The sequence below is a fragment of the Medicago truncatula genome, chromosome 3, assembly GCF_003473485.1.
Source record: "Medicago truncatula cultivar Jemalong A17 chromosome 3, MtrunA17r5.0-ANR, whole genome shotgun sequence".
Taxonomy (NCBI): Eukaryota; Viridiplantae; Streptophyta; class Magnoliopsida; order Fabales; family Fabaceae; genus Medicago; species Medicago truncatula.
In genome coordinates, this window is record NC_053044.1 from 48,292,226 (window position 1) to 48,315,260 (window position 23,035).

At 34.5% G+C, this 23,035-nt stretch overlaps 4 protein-coding genes across 4 annotated transcripts; all 4 read right to left on the minus strand.

The window, feature by feature from the left end:
- Nucleotides 1-1,676: 1,676 nt before the first annotated feature.
- Nucleotides 1,677-6,411, minus strand: LOC11435052 (protein SUPPRESSOR OF GENE SILENCING 3). The gene is made up of 6 exons (XM_003602667.4): nucleotides 6,229-6,411; nucleotides 4,382-5,412; nucleotides 3,930-4,233; nucleotides 3,540-3,784; nucleotides 2,554-2,714; nucleotides 1,677-2,229 (listed from the first exon to the last, which is right to left on the minus strand). The coding sequence occupies exons 2-6, from the start codon at nucleotides 5,399-5,401 to the stop codon at nucleotides 2,025-2,027; spliced, it is 1,935 nt and encodes a 644-aa protein (XP_003602715.1). The 5' UTR covers nucleotides 5,402-5,412; nucleotides 6,229-6,411; the 3' UTR covers nucleotides 1,677-2,024.
- Nucleotides 6,412-10,244: 3,833 nt separating this feature from the next.
- Nucleotides 10,245-12,185, minus strand: LOC11421282 (GDSL esterase/lipase At5g08460). The gene is made up of 5 exons (XM_003602668.4): nucleotides 11,896-12,185; nucleotides 11,683-11,810; nucleotides 11,362-11,604; nucleotides 10,729-10,984; nucleotides 10,245-10,615 (listed from the first exon to the last, which is right to left on the minus strand). Exons 1-5 carry the CDS (start codon nucleotides 12,155-12,157, stop codon nucleotides 10,344-10,346), a joined length of 1,161 nt encoding a protein of 386 aa, XP_003602716.2. The 5' UTR covers nucleotides 12,158-12,185; the 3' UTR covers nucleotides 10,245-10,343.
- Nucleotides 12,186-12,871: 686 nt separating this feature from the next.
- LOC11435053 (pentatricopeptide repeat-containing protein At5g48910) lies at nucleotides 12,872-14,314 on the minus strand. The gene has a single exon (XM_003602669.3). The coding sequence runs from the start codon at nucleotides 14,312-14,314 to the stop codon at nucleotides 12,872-12,874; it is 1,443 nt and encodes a 480-aa protein (XP_003602717.2).
- Nucleotides 14,315-15,432: 1,118 nt separating this feature from the next.
- Nucleotides 15,433-19,918, minus strand: LOC11429689 (protein FRIGIDA). The gene is made up of 3 exons (XM_003602670.4): nucleotides 18,761-19,918; nucleotides 16,631-16,803; nucleotides 15,433-16,545 (listed from the first exon to the last, which is right to left on the minus strand). Exons 1-3 carry the CDS (start codon nucleotides 19,731-19,733, stop codon nucleotides 15,763-15,765), a joined length of 1,929 nt encoding a protein of 642 aa, XP_003602718.2. The 5' UTR covers nucleotides 19,734-19,918; the 3' UTR covers nucleotides 15,433-15,762.
- Between the last annotated feature and the right edge of the window lie 3,117 nt (nucleotides 19,919-23,035).

Genomic DNA, 23,035 nt, shown 5'->3' on the forward strand with positions numbered 1-23,035 from the left:
ATTTCATGAATAAGTTTGATTGGCTAATTTACACCAACATGCGCATGTTTCCCACAAATACCGGAGTTATATCTAAAACACTTTGTCAATTCCTTATGAAAATTGCTTTTCTGACATTGAAAACTTCACATTAACACAAGTAAAATACTTAAATACCTCCAGCGGTAGTTAACTACCGTTGAGGACCTAGTAGCAATTAACTACCGCTGGCCCCAGCTGTAGTAGTTAACTACCGCTGAATTCCTCTCTTCAACACACAGCTTATTTTTCTTCTACAAGGTCAAAAGAATAGCCCAGAAAACCCCCAAGCTTCATCATGATTCCAAAACCCAATCTTCACCATCCCAACCTCTATAAATAAAACGAGCTACTATGATTTACAATTTTACAAATCATACCCGACCCCAACTGACAAGTAACATTGTTAACCATTGGATATGGTGATTTGTTCTAATGTTTGTGTTGAATTAAATATTTTCTTTTAGTTTGATTTTCCTTAGTTAATATTGAACTTTGACGGTTTTTGTTGCAATACTTTTTTTGATTAGTAAAAATAGCATACGCCTTCCTAGTTCATACGCACCGATTAGACTCCACATATGCACTGATTCTAAAAATACAACATTAGAATTATAAAAGATAAAGGTAAAAGAGAAAAAAAAAATCAGTTATATTTTTAGAATAAATGTATGATGTGATTGGTAAAGGATATGTGTAAATACAAAATATTTGTGTTTGTAACCAATTAAGTTTTGGTTGAAAACGATGAAGTTCTATGAAGATGATGAAGAAATGAAAGGAGAAGATGAAGAAAAGTAAAAATAAATTACTATATATTTGAGGTTCACTATTAGATCTGCGAGCTCCAACAGTTTGTTTTTTGTAAAAAAAATCAAATTGTTAGTTACAAAATAAATGAGGTATACGGTCGACAATATAGAACGTTGATCGTCGAGACGTATAATCAACTTGACTAACGAAAGTGCACTCAAGAGACCTAAAAGTAACAACAATTTGATTATAGGACCAATTGATATAATTTAGCCAAACATATATTATCCAACCAAATCCTAAAAACATCAACAAAAAAATAACGAGTTTATTATCCAAATAAATCCTAAAAACATCCAAAAAAAAAACGAGAGTTTAATATGTTCTTAAAGTTATAAAATCTAAAAAATAAAAATCAATAATCTAAAAATAAAAACAACCAAAAATGAGTTAATAATCTAAAACAATATCCGAAGTCAAAATAAAACAAACCCAAGAAAAAATGAGTTAATTTTTTCAAAATCAGGTAAAATCAAATATAAATTAACTCAATTGTACTCAATTTCATAAATTTCACCATGAGTTAAATCACTCAAAATCAAGTTGAACTCTGATTTCACTCGATCGATTTTACCACCTATTTAACACGAAATTCACACCTTTTAACACCAAATTTTGACAATATTGACTACACCCCTGTTAGACACCTCATACACCACACCGGATTGGAGCTATCGCTTTGCTCCCATATTTCTACATCCACAGCAAGTAGATATCAATGGGCCAAAGCATCTCTCTGCATGGCCAACCAAGCATTTCTAGCTAATGTTGTCTGTATACAAGACAACTAAGTTCATCTATAAAGCAAGCATTGAAGACATCCCTTTTGAGGTAATGGAAGGAAATCACTTTCAAAGATATTGATAGTAATTAGCAGTTGAGAAATAATATACTTGCAGACATTTACTGTAAAATCAGCTGCTGAGAAATATCTAATAATCCAATTGCACCCCATACAGAAGGGTGTGCAACTCGCAATTTGTAAAAATAGGTCAATCAAATTAAAATCTTGCAATACCGCAAGTGAGTGTCAAGGAGCAATACTTAATGTTAAACATCCTGAGTTCCAAATTCTCAATTTCAAAAAACCTAATGTTTCAGCGGTATTCAATTTGTCTTTCTATTTTCCTGCCTGTGTTTATAAACATGCACCTGTGCAATACCCCCCACTGAAAGAGACCATTGGCCTTTTTCTACTGGTGAGATGGGGAGTACTTTTCCATGAGTTTGGCCAAGTCCTCATCAAACTTCTTCTCCATCTCCACCTCTTCCTCCCAGTGCCTCTTCTTCATAGCAGCAATGCTCTCTTCATGAGCTTGGCTGAGCTTCTCCTTTTCATCGACAAAGCTCTCCATTTCTTTGTCTTGGAGTTCGACAAATTTAAGGTATCCCTCCACCCTACTCCAAAGAGATCAAATTCATTGCAAGTCGGTGAAATATAAAAATATCACAATCCCCATAACTTGCCAATAAAATTTTGTACATGTGCTGAGCACTTAAAAATAAAACAAAACACGTTGAGCACTTGAAATAAAACAAAACTAGTGTCATGTGAAATTAGGTTCTCTTCTTAAACTAGTTCTTTGACCATCATATCTAGAATCATCTAAACAACATTAATTTTATAAGATTTTTTGAAATGCACTAGCTTGAAATGTGGATAGGGAGGTCGTTAGTCAAAGGGGATAGAAAACATAGTCTCAAGGAAAGAAAATTTCATACTTGAGTCGCCGTTCCTCCTCTGCATTTGCAGGACCAGTAGTTGTCTTCTTCACCTTCTCACGCTCTTCCTGCTGCATCCTCTCGAAATCCTCTTCCTTTGCATTTCTTTTATCGTGGATGCTACTGATCCGTTCCTTGAAGAATTGTTCTTGTTCATACATCTTCCATCAAGTAACAGGGAAAATGGTGAGAAAAAGTAACCACAATAAGAAACATATAAAGAAATAGAAGAAAATTTAAGACAAGAAACCCATAAGGGAGAATGTGGATGGCCATCCAACCTTGCAAAATTAACAAAACAATTCTGATTCAAGAGAAAAGAGATAAAATGGGTTAAGCATTTTATTGTAAAAATCGTGAACAACAACTTATCTGAAATTACCAGGACACATGATAGAGAAATTATCTGATTGATTTATACTAAACACAAACTGGTTCATCAATAGTAAGCATCAAACCTCTACAACAAAACATAAGTACTCAACCCAAATCTAAATCTTTCAACGACTCTGCTTTCATTTTAAAGCACTGCAAAACAACACCTCTGGATAAATGTCCAATATATTATGGGCTGGACCAGCTCGTTACCATTGCTCATTGATTTGTTTACTAATAAGAATAGGGGTAAAGGTACTCTGCAACATCTAAACATTTCATGGCAGTATCAGTATTTCTATCTCATTTTCAATGCTAGTCTACTTTGAAAGTCAGAGTGGAGGAGATTAATGGGCACAAAAATCACATTTTTGCAGGCAAATACATCTCACATGAGAAGAAAATGAGAATGTGACAAAAATATTTTATCTTATCCATTCATGAACTACAAAAATATAAATAACAGCAAAAACTTTTCAACAAAACAGCCAAGCAGAACCATATCCTAACTCCAACTTGATTGTCCACAAATAATTTTATACGGAGAGTAAATTAAGTAATAAAAAGTAAACCTAATATGCTTCAAGTAATGTGTCTGAAGTCAATGTTACCTCTTCTTTTATTTCTTCATGCTGCATTTTTGTTCTCCGCCTCACAATGCGATTTTCCTCCATGGTCTTTCTCAGTTTCTCGGTCACTATGCCAAAGGATTCCTCAAGAGCTTTTGAATGTTTCTTCTCTTTGACCATCTTGTTCTTCAAATAAAGAAGTTGCTGGTTGTCCTCATTCATTTGTCGAATTTGGTGCACAACCATTTCCTGGTAGGACCTCAATTCATACTTGAGTCTTGTTTTACCTACAAAATCAGATTAAAAGAGAAAGGAACATTTCAGTATATACTTTACTTCCACCATTTTGGCTTGGTTAACTTGCAACTGGTAGACATCAAACAACCTAAATAGTGAAAGTATAAAGAGAAAGAATAACTGAAGAGAATGAACCTTGGCAATGCCTGTTGAAAGCCTCCAGGTCTTCTTTAGTTGCCATGTATCCAAAGAGCTGTCGATTGCCACCAGGGAGAAACAAATTGTATCTTCGGCGATTGCTAAACCAAGCTTCTCTATTAGTTCCTTGCTCAGCAAAATGCTTGTCCAGACGTTCTGCCTCCAGAAAACCACTAGCTGAGGCTTCAAACATCAAAACACTCATCCCTCGATGACCTTGAGGGCCATATGAATGCCGTGCTCTCACTGCCGCATAAGAGCTAAAATAGTCAAGAAGCTCTTGGTTGCCCATACCTGTCCACTAAATAAACAGAACAAAATCTAAAGTTAATACTAAATCCAGCAATGTTCTAAGATTGTTATGAATGTTTTTGCACTATTAATACAAGATGACAAAATGATATTGCTAGTTTATTCATCATCCAGCATTTGATGCAAATAAGAAATACCTTATCATTTTCATCCTGTTCAAGCTGCGTGTTCTGTATCATAACCATCGGAGGCCAAACTATCTCATGATCTTTCTCTTCTTCTTTTAAACCTTTCCATTTACCAAATGCTTCCCCAGCTGGGACTACTGTAGTGCCCCTTCTACGCAATTCCTCATCAAGAAGTACAGCAAGCTCCCTGTGAACCTTCACCCTTTTTGAACCCTTTGTCTTAGCATGATTCATCAGGGGCTGCAGACCTCTGTACCAATCAATAGCACCAGGACCACCTTGACAAGCTGGACAGTGCCACTGTCTCTCTGGTTCATTTATCTGATCAATAGTCAGGTTATCCAAATTCTGAAAGAACTTTTTGAACCATTTGCTCTTCTTCCGTGTCTCATGGCTCTTTTGACTCGCATCCGAATCATATTCATCACTCATTAGATCATCATCAGTATCTTCCAGATCATCACAGTCGTCCTCCTCCTCCTCCTCATCATCATCATCTTCTTCTCCATCATTCTTCTGTTCAAACTCCTCTGGTACAATTTCATTCCTTGCATGAGTTGATTTCCAGTTCCAGCCACCCTGTAGAGGAGGAGGAATGATGGGATTAGAAGTCACATTGTATCCATATCCACCAGTGGCTGGCTGGGGCCTTCCATTGCCTCTACCAGCGGGTCTCATATAACCAGCATTTGGTGTCTGCCAGGGGTTTCCAGCAGCTCTTCCAGCTCCACTGTTATTCCACACGCCCTGCTTTTGAGCCACATCTGCATTCCCCCACGCTCTAGGATTAGAACCATGAGCTGGAGGACCCCGCTGTTTGGCAGCACCGCTTCCACCACCTCTGTTTTTCGATTTCTTTGAATAAGTCTCCCATGGCCCATCATCCTGTCCAGAGCCTAAGTTAACATCAGCAATACCTTGAGCCAGCTGCTCAGTTTTGGGATCAAATTGAGATACACCTTTTCCCTTGGACTGAAAATCATCATTGCCAGCCGCAGTAAAGGGCCTACCACCTCTTCTGGAACTCATTCTTGTACACCCTGTTCAGGATCGTTACTTTTATCAGTCAATCATTAATACTAGGGTTAAGTAATTAAACCATCATAATACAGAAGGAGCTCAACAAAGTATCATTCAACTTTATTCATGAATAAAAACAACAAACAAAGGGCAAATCCATATCCACCCATATACTCAAATAAACGGCGTAATCAATGCTACGTTACAAACTGAGACAGAACACAAAAATATACAAGATAAATAGATAACATCCAGGGTTAAATCTCAACACAATGATACATAACATAGGTTAGAGACCAACACAGCCAACAAAAAAATGTATGCAATGATTTCACATGAACCAAATGCAGAAAAAATATTTTAGTTTCCGTATAAAACACAGTAGTACATCTAAATTTAAAGATAAACGAAGCTTGCCATAAAATAAAATAAAAAAATCGTACTAAAATATAAAGAAAAGGAAAAACTAAGACTGAAAAGGAAAAAAAACAAAACCTAAACCCTAGCTTATTTTTACACTGTTTCATCAGAACCAATCAAAACACAGTAAAAACAAAACATGATGAAAATCATCACTGAAACCACAACAAAGAAACAATACAACAGAAAATCCTCATTTCATTTCTTATTTTTTAACTATTATTTTTCATTTTCTGAGCAAAAAAAATAACAGAAGCATGAAAAAGACACAAACCACATCATCTTTGAACACAGAATCATCATCTAAGAAACAATGTGGGTAACAGAAAATACAGAACAAAATACAAAGAAAAATCATGTTTGAGCTTAAAGAAAGAGTGAAAGAGACGAAAATCAGCAAGAGTGGAAGGAATAACCGGTGTTTCTGCGAAGATCGGCTGAAGAAAAGTCGGAGAAACGGCGACGGTTGAGAGCCACGCGCTGCCGGAGAAAGCGAGAGTGATGAAAGAAGTGAGAGTGACCAACTGATGAAACGTGAAATTCGGGACGAAATGTAAAATGGTGAGAAAATGAGACTGTGGTTTTATAGCAGGTGGGGTTTTCATGTGCCGGACTTCAAATTTTGTTCAAATCTGATTTAATATTTTGTCCTATAGTACGATTTTTATGGTAAAAGATGAAAAAGAAAATGGTATTTTATCATTATTTTTTTGGGTAAAAGATAAAAAGGAAAACGCGCCGTTGGTGCCGTGGTTTCTAGGGTTAGAATCGAGTCATGTAGTTTACAATGGGTCGGGTTGCGTATATTGGATTTAGCAGGCCTGTCGATTTTATTTTAACGCGTTTATAAAAAATTATTTTGGTCCATATTCGATCTCGTCTTTGGATTTGCATGTGAGATTTGAAGATCTATTAGAAAATGAAATGGTTTTTTTGTTATCCTCATCTTTGTTGAACAAGTTTTGAGTCATTTGAAATAAGCTAATTTAAGTTCTATTTCTATACGAGATTGAAAATATTTTATTCAGTAATGGTGACGTCAAAGGTAACGAATTGAATCGTGTAATTTATGACGGACCAGATTTTATGTTCCTTGGATTTTGTAGACATATTGATTTCATTCTTGGCCATTTACACCAAAATACTTATATAATTTTTTCTCTCACAGTCCATTTTCCATTGTCCTCCATTGATGTATTTAGAAAATGTGAGCTTCAAAGCTCTATTAGCAAGGAAAAACCTATTCCATGGTCCTCATACTTAACAACTAAGTTTGATCTCATTTTCAAACAATCTCTTCCTCGTGGAAAGCACCTCTCATGTCCATAGGGAAGACCATGTGGCAGAAAAAATATGGTGAGAGTGAGACCAATTTTTCCTCTCATTCTCTTTCAACTCACTACAAAGTCACAATCATATACACCCATAACAAATATGGTGTATGTGTTTTATAGCTCACGAAACTATCTGCCAATTTCACCCATAACCAAATTTGCAGAAGGCTCCCCAACTCTTTAATTTTCTAAACCAATTGTGTATACACCTTTCACATGCCAACAACATCATGTGTTCCATTTCTTTATATCTCCATTAAATACTCCATCCGTTTTAAAATGAGTGTTATTTTAACTAAAAAGAGAAATTGTTTCAAAATGAACGTCACTTTACATTTTCAATACAATTTTAACTTTTTCTTCCAATTTTACCCTCAATAAATACTCCAACTTTTCTCTCAGTACAATTTTCAATGCAACTTTAAGTTTGTATTTTTCTTATAAAGTAAGGGCAGTTTAGTAAAAGTGTTGTCTAATGATTATTTCATTCAATTCATTAATCTATGTGCAATTGGCTAAAACGACAATCATTTTGAAACGGATGGAGTATATTTTTAGTCTCGTAAAGCTTTTAATTTTTATTTGCGATCTATGAAACTTTTTTTCAAATTTTTCGTCCTCACAATATTTTAGGTCATGTTGTTACGTTAACCCATGTGCATGCTTCAATTTTTTGAATTACTTTTTTTTAACTTATTTAGAATATATAAATAAACATCTTTTTTTTGCAAAATTTAAGAATTTTTCAACAAATATGAACCTTTCAAGCGTCGATGGTTCAAGAAATCAAAATAATATAAATTTATATTTGTAAATTAAATTTTGAGTTGATTTTTTACAATTACCTTTCATCATAATACATAGTGCATATATGCAAAGTTTGGTGAAACTTCAATAAATCTCAATATATTTTGATTTTTATAGGAACTTAGATTGTTAAAGAAAAATGCCGAGGGGATCAAATGTGAAAGATTTTTCTTTTTAAAACTAAAACAAAAATTCAATTTTTTATTTTGGTACAAGAAGAGGGCATAGCAAAAAAAAATAATACATATTTTAACCCTTTGACAAAAGAAGAAAATAAAAAAACAGTCTCTTAATTTTCAGCCTTGACTATTACATATACATATACAAGTATATATCAACACTTTAAAATAGTAAAATGTTCCTCTATATCATTTATGTCTCTCGTAGTGTTTTATCTTGCAGGTACATTTTTTCCATCTTTACTAATCTATTTATGAAGAGAAATGATATTTGTATAACTATTTTGTGACAACTTTTGTATAACTTTCTCTCTCATACTCAGACGATGTTCTTATCATTTCTCTTCCTTTTTCTCTCTCCATTTTTTTTAACCAATAAGAAGAGAGAAAAATAAGATTGTCACTAAAGTTGTCATGAAATTGATGTACAAATATCATTGCTTTAAACAAAGTAGACCATTTACAATGAAATAAGTAATAAAGTTAGGGCTGAGGCGAATAGAATACAGGTCTTACCACATGATCTTTGAGCTTCCCATTTTATATCCCATTCTTCTCCTCACCGCTACTGTTTGAGTAGAGGCTAGAAGAATTAAATTCTATTAAATCATCAATCTGTATTTTAAAATTACTAAGATAAGATAAGACTGCTCAAAAAAAAAAAAGATAAGATAAGATAAAATGAGACATTTACCCCCCTAAATTTGCAAATATATATAAAAAAAAAAAAAGATTTTGAATTACGTCACGCAACTTGATTTACCGTTAAATTGGTCTCTACATTATATCACTTACTAGAAAATTAACCCAAATTACATAAATTGCCGTAAAACTAGTCATTGCAAGTTAACATAAGGACCTAGGTGTCCAACGTCATTCAAGACCAATGTCATTTTGTCAATTGCAAATTTTGAGGGGTAAAAGATCGACCCTTACAATTTTAGAATGCAAATTTTTCATTTAGAAATGATATTTGAATAACAATTTTTTACAACTTTTGTGACAACTTTCTCACTCATACTCACATTACCTTTTTACTTTCTCTCTCTATTTCTTTGATTTTTGTGCCACTACCTCATTTCCTTTGTAAAATTTTGGTTGTCATACAAGTTGTCACATATATGGATGTTCAAATAACACAACTCTTTTTCATTTACCAATAAAATTCATTTGACCTTCATTGCGATTTGCTCAACAAAACATCATTCATACTTAAGGATAAGCAAAATTACCTACTTTCACACTAATTAAGGATGATATTTGATTGTTCCGTAAGTGCAGCTCAGTTGGTAGCTATCACAGATATTATCTGCAGGGATCGGAGTTCGAACTCCAGATTTTCTACTTCTCCACATTTTAAAAGGTGCGTGTTCTAGTTAGTAGATTACTTGATAAAAAAAATGATACATGACTTACTTTAACTATACTTTTTAACTAACATATAAATACAAATGTTAGTATGTAAGATGTTGTTCGTTTTGTTTCGATAAATATTTACAAAATATTAATCATGCTCTCAAATATGAATTTAAACAAGCATTTAAATAATTTTTTTAACGTATAAATAAACCCTCGTTTTTATTTATTTAAAATAAGAATTTTCCTTCAGATATTGCTACAAATATAAATATAATACTCTATTATTTCATTTATTTAAAACAAGAAATTAAGTGGGCATACATTGTGTTAATGTGTATCGAGTCTGCGCTGATATTCAATACCAACGTATTATTTTGTTCTATAAAAAAAACGTATTATTTTTTGTCTTCATATCAATTTGTTAGATTGAGACATAAAAATAGGGTAACAAGTGCAATTAGCCAACGACACTTGTTAAGGTGAAAAGAAATGTTGTGATGAAAAGATCGTTTTAAAACTTTAAAAAAATTGTTCACACAACTTCTAAGACATTATTACTAAATTTGATATTTTAACAAATGCTCTGAATAACAAATGCCCAAATTCACTTACACATTTTCTAACAAATTATCTTAATTGGTTAAAATTCAAATGAGTTCTTTATAAATTTGGTGGAATGCAAGTGAATTTTAGTTAATTAACTTAATTTGCAACAGGATCATTATTATGTTTTACATCGAGCAGTCATTCATATATAACATTTTCTTTTTAGTAGTCATTCATATATAACTGACCACAACAAAAGCCACTTTCATATTATAACCAACCACATCAAAACGTTAAACATAATTTTTAGTTTGATAAATTAGACGCGATTGAGGCATTGTTTTGAGTAGATGGTAAATGCTTTTGTGCCATCTGATACACATTCATTGGGTAGCAAATAGAAGGTGGTCCAGTAAAAGCCTTACTAGCCATAATTTTGTTCACAGCCTGGGTTGGATGGAAGGGATCCCAAAACACATATTGGTCTCTATTTGAGCATGGATAAGCCATTGGCAAGCAATTTATCTGTCCTTTATTCCTTCCAAAACCACAGCACGCTACATTACTTACACTGAACCCTGTAGTAGTAGAATCACAATCATCATATTATATCAAACACATCATGACCAAATCATAGTATACCATAATCTTATTATACTATTATTAAGATAGAAGGACATTTACTTCTTACCATAGCTATTTGGATCCGCAATAATCTCACTGAAAACTTTGTAAGTGTCACCATATACAAAAATTGAATCTGCGTGCTCTGTGTTTAGTTGATCCACCAAAGATCTTAACAAAGTATTGAACAAGACAACCATGTCGTTGATATAGGAACGGCACTGTCCTGGAGGGATCATGCCTCTGGATAGTTGATACGGTATGCAACCGAGTGGCCCAACCGCTGCCAGTAAGAACTTTCTCAGTCCCAAATCACGAAGGGCCTGTAACATATTTAGCAGTAGCATAGCATCAGTGCTTTCTATATCATTTTTTAAAATTACATGTTTACATCGGACTACTAGAATATATCAAATTTTGAGTGAATCACTAATATAGTCTTGAAATTATAGGGGTCAAATTAATGAAATTTTAAAATAGTATTTGAAATTGAGAACACTTGATCACATTAGTCCTTTGAAACAATTTCAATGACTAGATTGATCAATTCAAAAGGACTAATGTGATTGAAGATTTTCATTTTTACATATCATTTTAAAAATTCATTAATTTTGGGAAAATACGCTATCCACCCACTTCAATTTTAAGAATCAAAATACTCACTAAATTTTCTACAAGAATATAAGGTAAGTAACTTTACCAAAATATGGTTTTTGTAAGCCTCAATGAGGATCTCGGCGTAGTTTTTTGGGCTGTACATGAAGCTAGTACCATAAAATACAGGCATGAGATAGTTGTTCAGGTAATCATTATTGCCAATGATCACCGCTGTCAATGAGTTTGCCAAGTACTGACTCATATTCTTATCATCCATCAGGGTCTTCATCTGACTTAGTGCTGTTTCAAAATTACTCACTTGATGGTTAAAGCTAATGTGTTCTCCCTGTGACCACATAACAGTTTCATAAAAACACAATAAAAACAGTTCCAGTTAACACAAACAAATTAGCACAGGGATTACCAGATTTCGCCCCGTCTCATCAAGTATCCCAGAACCGGCTGAAGCAAAGTTTACTCCTCTGGAAATGTCAATACCTTGTACTTTGGTATCTGCAAAAGGTGGTAGATAAGGAAGACCCAACATTTCCCCTGCAAAACTGCAATGTTAGTGCAAAATTCTTCTTTTATTTTTATTTTTATTATCTTGTTTTATGTAATCGGAGAATAAGGTTACCGAGAAAATCTATGATTGTTCTCCCATTAGAAAATCTGCCAATTGGAGTTGGATGATCCCCTGGAAAATCAATGCCATAAGGCCTATAGTTGGCTTTTGCTAAAGAGTAGAGTCTGTTGTTATTTCCATTGTCCACTAATGAATCACCAAAGACAAACATTGCAGAAAATAATGGCCCCCTTGGTGAATCATATGTGGAGACAGATATCAAAAGCATGCTCCACAGTGCCAAAGAAACCACTAGGAAGCATGCCATTTTCATTATGTTTTCTAAAGTCTTATGGAAGCCAAATTAATTTCCGTTTTATTTTTAGTCTTGCAATGAGCCTGGCCAAGCCAAAAGGGTATATATATGCCTAAAATGAAGTGTTGTGTTTCCCCATTTGATTTCTTTTAACCCTGTTTTCCTCCTAGTAGTTTAATTGTACGGCATGCTTGGTCTTTCATCACATGATATAAGCTCTTTCGGTGTTAACTTTTAGGGTCTTGCTGGACACTAAAATCGTGCTTTTACTTCAAGCCCCTCCCCACCAGCCTCAAACGTGACATAAAAAGCCTGTTAATTTGGTCTCTCCCATAGAAGAGTCACTCAGTTTTTGGAAAAGCATACAATCATTGCCTAACCCAGCAGAAAGTCTGGACACACACCAAAATAGTCCAGCAACCTAAGACGAAAGAGAAACCGAAACCCCGCACAACAAGAAACTCTTTTGCCGCCTGACGAATCAAGAAAAGAGGGAAACTAAAAGAAACCGAAGAGTGAAAATTCTGTCATTGAGTGTATACTATATGAGAAATGTGCACTAGAAGTTATTTATCAGTTTCAAGTGAATCCTAACAGATTATTGTTGTTTATACATAATAATTTTACCATACTAAATACAATCAGTCACTATTACCATTTTTAATTCCTGAATAGTATTATAAACTCATTTACATATGTTGACATAGAATTTTTTACATGAACTAACATACTTTACCAAAAATCTTGACAAGAACACAATCCCTTGCTAAAGTGATGGAACCGATTTCGATCTCTAATAATAATATCTCTGTCAAAGATACCCGAAGCATGCTTCATGAAATCATGACAGTCATAACAAATCCTAAGATTCTTAATGACCCTAATTGTCCTTCTGTCCCTATGATAAAGAAGTACAAAAGCCACCGCCAATTTCTCACTATGATAACCCAGACAATGCTCTTTCTCTTCATCTTGAATATCATGTAACACAGAGGAAGTATTAGGGGTGTATCCTCCAAGTTTTACAGTATCTATAATTGAAGCTAAAAATTTTGTAATCTCCTCCCATTGTGGATGAACGTGATCACCAGAGACAAACTCATGAACCACTTGATCAATATGGACAAAACTAAGCCCAGGCTCCTTGACAATTCTATTCTGCTTCATAGAATTTCTTAAGCCAGCCTTACCACCCCAATTACCAACTCTACCATATGCATTTGATAAAAGCACATAATCCCCATCATGATATGGGTCAAGCTCAATGATCCTTTCCCTGGCCTTTTCAGCCAACCCGAGATGATTATGATTCACACATGCCCCAAGCAAAGTCCTCCAAATAACAGAATTTGGTTTCAAAGGCATTTCCTCCACAAAATCAAAAGCTTCAAGAATAAGCCCTGCACGACCAAGAAGGTCAACCATACAACCATAGTGCTCAAGCATAGGTTTGATTCCAAACTCATCCCTCATGCTTTCAAAAACCCGCCAACCATCCTCCACAAGACCACCATGACTACAAGCCACCAAAACACCTATAAATAACGCCCCATCGGGCTTCAAACCAGACTCTTTCATCTCATAAAAAACTTTCAAAGCTTCCCTACTACGTCCATGAACAGCAAGCCCATTTATCAACGCAGTCCATGTAACTACATTTCTCTCCGGCATTTCATCAAACACCTTAACAGAACGATCAATCAACCCACATCTCGAATACATATTAATAAGAGCAGTGCCCAATGGAACAGTCATAACAATCCCCATCCTGACAATAAAAGAATGAACCCAAATGCCCAATTCAATCACACCTAAGCTCGAAACCGCAGATATCACACTCAACATAATAGCCCTATCAAGCCAATTTCGAATATCACGATGACCCATCTGCATTTGTTGGAAAACAGAAAGAGCTTCAGCTGGAAGATTGTTTTTAACGAGACAAGATATTAAAGTAGACCAAGAAACAATATCTCTACGACGCATTTCATCAAACAGTTTAACTGCAACATCAAGCGAGCCACGAGAACCATAAGCATTGATAAGCGCATTCTGAACAAAGATATTGGTATCAAAACCAAGCTTGAAAATGAGAGAATGAAGAAGGTGGTGGTGGTGGTGTTTGAGGATGAGTGGGAAAGTGAAGTGATCGAAGGGGACGGAGTTACGGTGCATATGGGAAAAAAGGGAAATGGCCCCGGTGGGTGAGACGTGTTTGATGATGGTGTTGTAGGAGAATGGGTCCGGTGGAGTGGGGAGGCGGAGTAAGACGGTGGCGGCATAGCGTGCGGCGGCGGGGTAGTTGGAGCAGGTGAGGAAGAAGGGACGGAGAGAATGTGGGTTTTGGTGTTGTCCGGTTTTTATCAGTGTAGCGTGTAATTTGTACACTCGTATCATCTTCCACCAGGATCATCACAACATAACGATCCTATAGTATAATCAACACAAGTCATCAATCAATAAATATAAAAACTTGCTTATCAAAAACTAAACATGAAAAGTAACCAACAATTTAACCGTCTTTATTACATCATGAGTTATTCTTATTGATTTGTCTCCTTATAAACTCGACATTATTAGTGTTATTAACATAACAACAAATTACTAGACTTCGTCTCTCTTTGTTATATATATAAAAAAAAAAAACATAACAAATTCAGAGACATCTCTTTAGAAGAGCGGAAATTGTCAACTACTCTTTAAATCTTGCTCAAAATCTACTTTATCCAACAGAAGATTATGCATCCAATGTATTGGAGAAAAATTTGAACACCAACCATCATCCACTCGACATAAAAGAGAGAACCATTCAGCATCATCCCGAACAATGGCAATGTCAGGATCCTAGTTTAAAGGGCTCAAACTTTTGAGTTTTGAACCTTTTGGACTAATGGAGCAAAAATAATAATAATCAAGAGGTTAGTTTAACTTCTTCAAAATCAAGGAGTTTGAAATGCAACATATAAAAAGGCATATTTCCACTTCAAGGGGTTTAATTGAACCTCCTCAAATCCCCAGCCTCCATCCTTGATCTCGGATACCTAAATCAATCTGTTTTTTATGAAAAGAAACAGAAGCATCAATATTGCATTGGAAACGAATTTGAGATGGTCCTATTTGTAGCCAAGTTGGCAACATCTTCAGCAATCAAGCAAATGCTTTCCACACAACTTCTGTGGACGTTTGGTGCAAATTATCACAAATACAACCATTATGTCACTTCCATAAACTCCACAAAGCACCCGCAAACAATGAAACATTATCTACGCTGAGATTACACAAGAAAGCAACGGTGAAACAAGTGCATTGCTATAATTTCTATGGCATCGAAAACGAATTCAATACAAGTGATGCACATAATTTAACACAAGCAATTTATAGTTGAAGTCAAACTTTAAAAAATTACAGGCACGTTGACCATCCATGGCAATTTAATTAAAACTGTTTAGCAGCTGAAGAGAGCTGACAAAGTACGTCATCATCTGCATGTGTCACTCCTATGGTCTTTCCCTATAAATATCAAAACAAAAAAAAAATAAAAATCTAAGTTGACTATCCTACGGAATAGTGTCTGCATCCAGCTTATCAAAACACAGTGGCGAATAATTGCTGCCCTGGACTGACTACACATCGAATACAGAATCAGCAAAGCTATACAAATCAGAACCTCCGCCGTGACTAGGAACACCAATAGAGTGATGATCTGGCAAACCTGCATAACCTTCTGCAGATGTTCTCCCATACATATGATTTACTCGTGCTGATGAAGGTTGTCCTACAAAACTCGGCTCGACTGATCTACCGTAAGATAATGCCCCTTCATCTGCACTATGCAATCTACTATACAGAGAGCTACTGCTATTCAGCGTTGTCCCAACGTTATCAATTGGCATATCACTCTGATAGCCAGAAAGTGGACCACCTATGGCTCCCCCAATTGATACTCCCCTTCCAAGATAACCTTCAGGTAATGACCCTGAAACAGATCCAATTTGTGCAGCAGATGCTACAGTGGAATAATTATTTGGGTAGCCATAGGATCTACCCTCCAGAAAATGTGCTGTTAATGAACTATCATATGAACTGCCATCCATATGACCAGCAATCATTTGCCTTTGCAAGGTAGTTACTGAAGGTGACGCCATATAAGGATCTCTCACGGTGTGCCTTGTTCGTTTTGTGTCTGGACCACTCACTTTCTTTGACGCACTGCTTTTGTCCAATTTTCTCTTGGACGCTGAATTGTCTTCAATCTTTTCAGTGACATCACGAATATCTTTCTCCAATTTGAGAATTGTATCCTTAAGTTTCCAATCAGGAAGAAGTTTTGCAAAATCAACTTTGTGACCTTCCAAACAGTTGATAACCGATTTCAAATCAGATAAATATTTTCCATTTGCTTTATTCTGTCAAAGATCAATATACAATAAATATCAATGTCCTTTATGAAGCATAACTACAAACAAGGTTAGCTACTCAATTGGAACATACCAGCAAACTAGGAACATCACGTGCTTGTTTTGCTTTCTTCCAAACTTCATTAGACTTTTGTAGAAATGAATTCAGTACTGTCTGGGGAGAAAATCTCTCTTCAAACCCAAAGGTATAAGCCAAATCAAGGGCTTCAACAACTTTGCCCTTTTTCATCATTCCCTGAGCAATATCTGTGTCCAAAACAATAATCAGTGACATTAAGAAAAACTTATGTTTCAAAATATGAGAAAGCAAAAAGGCATTCATACAATCATTAAGGATGTGTGATAGGATTCAGAAGAATAAATAGGAATAGGGGTACAATCAGATAGTTGGATGCCAGTTCAGTTAGTTACGGTTGGAACATGTCTAGGGGAGGCTGGTTAGGTACTAGAGTTTGAATAGCATGAGAAGGCATTCCGAAACTTAGATACATGAATTGAGCAAATGATCAGATGTAAAGGGGGAATCTTTGCAAGGAAACTTTTCATCTTAGTTTCTTCATTTTAATAAAATAAACACGACCAAAGCATTTTTTCCTCCTTTCAGATTAAGCTATTGAATAGACTCTAAACCCACCATAAACTGCAGAACCATGCAATTGCTTAAAAGGGTCACTGAAATAGATTATTTGAGAGGATATAGCATCAATTTTATGATAAGCAGCTACCAGTTCGTTCTAGATTAAGTTATCAAAACTATCATATGTAAACCAGCCTAAGACAATACAACAGTATGCTATACACAGGGAACTGTCTCAATTGACCTTAAAATAAATGGTTGCAAAACTGCTGGTGTCTGCGACAAATGGGTAGTGGCGAGTGTAATTTATAGCTAAAATTTGAATCAGGCTCAGAAATAACAGATGGGCATTTATGAGATATTTATTTATGCCCAAAAAAGGAGGACTGATATCATATATGTAACAATCAATAGCACATCAGCATAATCAATGTTGTTAATCTTAGACAGTGGCACGTAGCGCCGACCCCAAAAATATAATAGCAGATAGTGGGATCGCCGGTGTTGTGAAGACTAAAAAACAATGTACAAAGTAAATATAAATTCCAGGAGAATACATAAATACTCAAAAATAGAAATATACACAAAATTAAAGGGACAGTCATACTTAATTTATAATTAACTTTGTCAATTCCCACCAAAATAAGTTCTAAATGTAATCAAAATGACATCCCATCAAAATCAAGTTCAAAATGTAATCGAAATAACATTCCATTAAAATCAAGTTCTAAAGGTACGCTTGCAGAACCGGAGGATGATGCCATTGCTCTCACAAACATAGCAGAGCAGACAGAACAGAGCAAGAATAAGGCAAACAAAACACGCAGAAGAAGCACAAACCCTAAACTTAAACAGAGCAACGATGATAGCAGAACACAAAACAGAGCACGAACAAGAGGCCACACAATTGAACGATCAAGGAGAACAACAATGGCAGCAGATCAGGAAACAGAGAAGAACTCGAACGAGAGCAAGGCAACGAAGCAGAACTCGAGCAAAGCAAAGAAATATTGAAACGAGAGCAGAGAAAAACGAGGGCACGACGATAGAGAGAGGCCACAATTGAACGATCAAACATGTGGGTTACAAATTTAGGTCACTCAAAGGGTGCAAACGTATCAATATACCCTCAACAAATTAAATAAGTTCAAAAATTAGGGGTTTTACAGGATTTTCCCCAAAATTGCAATAGCGGCCATCAAACCGAGTATGACGCCACAATTGCACCGCTGCTCTAAAAGGAGCTTCACGTGCCTATGGGGGGGGCACTGTATCACGCTATTGACGACATAGAGCATGATTAAAATTGAATAATTATGTGTCATGAAAGTCCCCTCATACTTATTTCGAACCTGGTGTTAGTAGGCTGGTAACAGAGAGTCTTGTTTCATAAAATATGAATAACAAACCAACAGTATGGATCCATCTTACATAAGAGTTTTCATTCAAGTCTCAACACGAAAGAGTTCGTTTTCAGTGTTATGACTTTGACTTGAATGAAATGCCCTAGCTTATTTCACTGATCACAATCACAAATTGTACAGTAAAAGTGTAAAGTAAAATGATCAAGCATAACCATGAGTATTATATATCCTAAATTCCCAAAGGCATGTATACAATACATACCTGAACACCTGCTAGAAAGGCTCCCGGAAACGCGAAGAAGGTGCGAGATTTCTCCAGGTTTGCTCAAACGAACCAAGTTCGCAATATCCTCATTCCTAAAAACACCATGAATCCCAAAGCACGCAAGAAAAAGAGTCAAACCTCTGGCATCCATTTCACTTGCCATAGCCACACCACCTTCAACAACAAGTCTCTTCCTCCACGCACCCGCTGCATCTGCAGCTTCTGCCTTCAGTTTACGTTCCATTTTTGCTTCACTTTCAACACAGCCAGACATCAGATAGTATTCCAAAACCAAAATTGAAGCTTGCCTTGCAGTAATCATCGGTGAGTTTGTTGTATAGGCTTTGCTTCCTTGAAGGTAAAATCTACCAATGCATTCAAACACCAATTTTGCCGGTTCCGGCGCCTTTTTCAGTGCCACCGGGATTTTTTCCTCAAGCGACGGCGTTTCAGATAGATGCATAAGTATATACTTTCGCAAACCACGGCTATTCATAGTTTTGCACAGACAGTGAGGCTCACCTTTTTCTTCTTCTTTTTGTTCTTCTTTTTGCACTTCTTCTACCTCTTCTACTTCTTCTACCTCCTCTTCTTCTTCTTCTTCTTCCGGATCTTCTTCTTCTTCTTCTTCAGGATCTTCTTCTTCGTGTTCTTCTTCTATTTCTTCGCCATCAGCAATTGATTTCGGTTTCGATTCTGGTTCCGATGGAACAATGTTATCATTATCGGTGGCTACATTTGCAGCGGTGGTGGTGCCTGGGGCTTCGAGTTCTTTGGTTCTGGTATCGATGGCGTGTATAATGAAATTGAGATGATTTTGAAGTTCATCGTACCTGTTTTTGAAAGCTTGAATTGAAATTGACAAATCGTTGAGTTCATTCACCGATTTCGAAATTTTGGCGCCGACGTCGTGTTGGTTTTCCGGCGGAATTGGAGCGTCGGAGGCTGTGGAGTGGTTATTTTCTTCCATGTTGTAGCTGTTCTCTGTGAGAATGAATTTGAAGGAAACGAAAACCCTAAAAATTGAGATGAAGAGAGAAATTCAAGTTACACTGTATCTACTCAGCGGCATCAACTCGATCACAAGTGACTCTCTCCTAAAGAACGGACCTGTCGTCTTAAACGTTTGGGCTTGTTTAGAGGATGGAATGTCATTACAAATATTTTATGTTGGAACTTAATTTTTAATGAATATAATTCAAGGATCAATTTTACCAATTTATAATAACTTTTTATAAATAAAAAAAAGTAAAAAAAATTCAAAATTTAATCCGATCAAGTTCGTCTTTGTGCACGTGGAAGCCGACTTAGTGCTTAACATGACACGTCAACACCGTTAAGGATGAGACTTGACGGAGGGACTAGATTGATTAGCTTTATAAAATTCAGGGACATATTGACTATTTTGAAAAATTGAAAGATGAAATTGACAGATATGTATAAGGGCCCGTTTGTTACAGTTTTTTTTTTTTTTTTTTTTATAAAAAAAATCTTTTTTTTTAACAAAATAACTTTTTTTAATATTGCATTTAAAAAAAAATCAAAATCTAAAAATAATATAAAAACAACTTCAAATGAGAAGCGAGCAACTTTTTTTTTTTATATAGATTATTTTTAGAGGAGAGAGAAATTTATTACAAGATTTTAACAAAAAAATATATGTTTAAAACAAATTAAAATTCCAATCATATCCTTGTTTTGCTATATATACACAAAGACTATTATTCCTTTTTCTCGCAGCCTATTGTTCTATTCTCTAAACAAGTGAGTTCCTATTTTATTTTTTTGCTGCAGATCATCTAAGTTGTGAAGGTTAACAATTTTATTATCTTTTTAATTCATTCATAATTGAACCTGTATATTTTTTTTTCATGTTTCTCTTTCGATTATCATATATTTTGTGTTGTTTTTGTCTATTTTGGATGTTTTTTTTCTGTTTGTATATATCATTGTTACTTCTATTTTGCGGTGCTGTTGATGTTAGGTTTTGAGGGTAATTGTTTGGGTGCTCTATCCTGCCATGGCGTGGGGCTTGTATGTATATCATAAATTGGAACCACTATATAGTTATTATTATCAAGGAAAATGCTATTTTTTTACGAAAAGCAATGACAAGAAATCGACGAACGCTTTTGTATTGTACTATTTCACCCACCGCTTGTCTCCTACTCTTGTAGTATTGTGTCAAATGCTAAACTGATGAATATTTGTTAAATTTTTATAAAAAAATAATATGATACTTTGTATTCGACAATATGAGTGCATGTATACAAGCAGATTAAATTATGAACAAATGCTAGTGATAAATTTATTATTCTTGTGTTTCTTGTGCAAAATATCTATGGAGTAATAATTTGGTAAATCAATAATTTTATGGCATAACTGGTGGCATTTCACATAGGAAAGGTTAATCATTTTCCACCATGGGAAAGTTGGATTCAATGATTAGATTAAGTAAAGAACATATTCTTAACATGCTCTCTCAACACTAGATTTTTCTTCACACTATCTTCCAACAATTTAAAAATTCTGAAAACTAATTTTCAGAAATTAAAAAAATCGAAAAAAATTCAGATAATTTTTTAAAAAAAATTATGTAATTCATTTATTGAATGTTGAAAAAAAAAACTGTTCAGAATTTATTTCAAAAACCTTATTTTCCATAATTTTATTTTCTTAGAAAAATAAAAAACTTTAATTTCAATTTTTTTTTTTTAGGATTTTTATTTTACTTTTCAGAATATCTTATTTTATTATGAAATTAAAAAATATATTCTTTTTAGAAAAATAAAAACTTATCTTAGTTTCCAAAATTTTATTTTATTTTTTAAAAAAAATTCTAACATTCAATAAATGAATTACAGAATTTTAAAAAAAATTATCTGAATTTTTTTTATATTTTTTCGATTTTTTTTATTTCTGAAAATTAATTTTCAGAATTTTTAAATTGTTGGAAGATAGTGTTAAGAAAAATCTAGTGTTGAGAGAGCATGTTAAGAATATGTTCTTCACTTAATCTAATCATTGAATCAAATTTTCCCATGGTGGGAAAGGATTAACCTTTCCCATGTGAACACACACCTGCTTTGATCCTTGTTGTTAGATCACTTTAGTTAGGTATTGATTCAGGGTAAATTATGAACAAATGCTATTATCAATATGTAGTAGCTATATATATATATATATATATATATATATCACAAGATATGGAAGAACAATCCATCTTTTTCAACTAATCATCTTGCTCGTGTTTTAACAACGTAAATGCATTTTTAATTAACATACTTGTTTTCATACATAAAAAAGTAATTTTTTTTGGACAAACATGTTATATTTGAAAGAATTTTTTTGTCCTTTATGGTAATTTTATAATAAAAAATCACTTTTAGAAAGTTGTATCCAAACAAACTAAAAATCACTTTTTTTAAAAGAAAGTAATTTTTAACATGGTAAACAAACATAAAATAGATTCTGATTTTTTAAAGAATCTCTAAAACATAATCTCTAAATTATTTTATGTCAAAATCACTTTTATTTTACTCCATAACAAACGAACCCTAAATATTTTTTTTTTTGGTTACAAAACGGACCCTAAATTTGAATATGAAATAGTTTATTCACTCTTTAAAAAATAAAACAAAGCAATCCATATGAGAGATAAGGGAAATATGTAGTTGCTGGTATTTTCAAAGCTAAATATTTTCTAAACGATGTTTTGAATGAATGTGAGTGAGATAAGGAAAAGTGCCCACCATCTATGGTGGAAGGGAGGATAAGCAAATATGGAGGACTGATAATAAAGATGTTTATACCGTCAAGCTGGCTTATCAATATGCAATGGAGACTCTCATTGATAATGAAGAATATAGGATTTCGAGGAATGCATCACTCTTATGAAACTTACAAATTCCATAAAAGGTGAAGCTTTTTTTGTGGAGAATGGAGAGGGGATGTCTCCCTACACGTGATAGACTTCAACACAAATAGGTACTATGCACACATATTTTTCCGCATTGTCAAACAGATTTTGAGAATGAACGACACTTTTTCCTAGGTTGTGAAAGTGTGAAACAAATATGGGAGGAACACTTCATTTTTCCTTTGATGTAATTTCCGGTCTTTTGAGAGAAAATACTTGTGATTTTATGATAATGTTATGGTACTTGTGTAAACGACGTATATAATGAGAAAATATGGGCTGGTATCAAGAAACAAGTAAGAACCTCAGTGCAGCTTGCATGCAAAAGACTTACCTTGTCAGCGGCTCGCGGC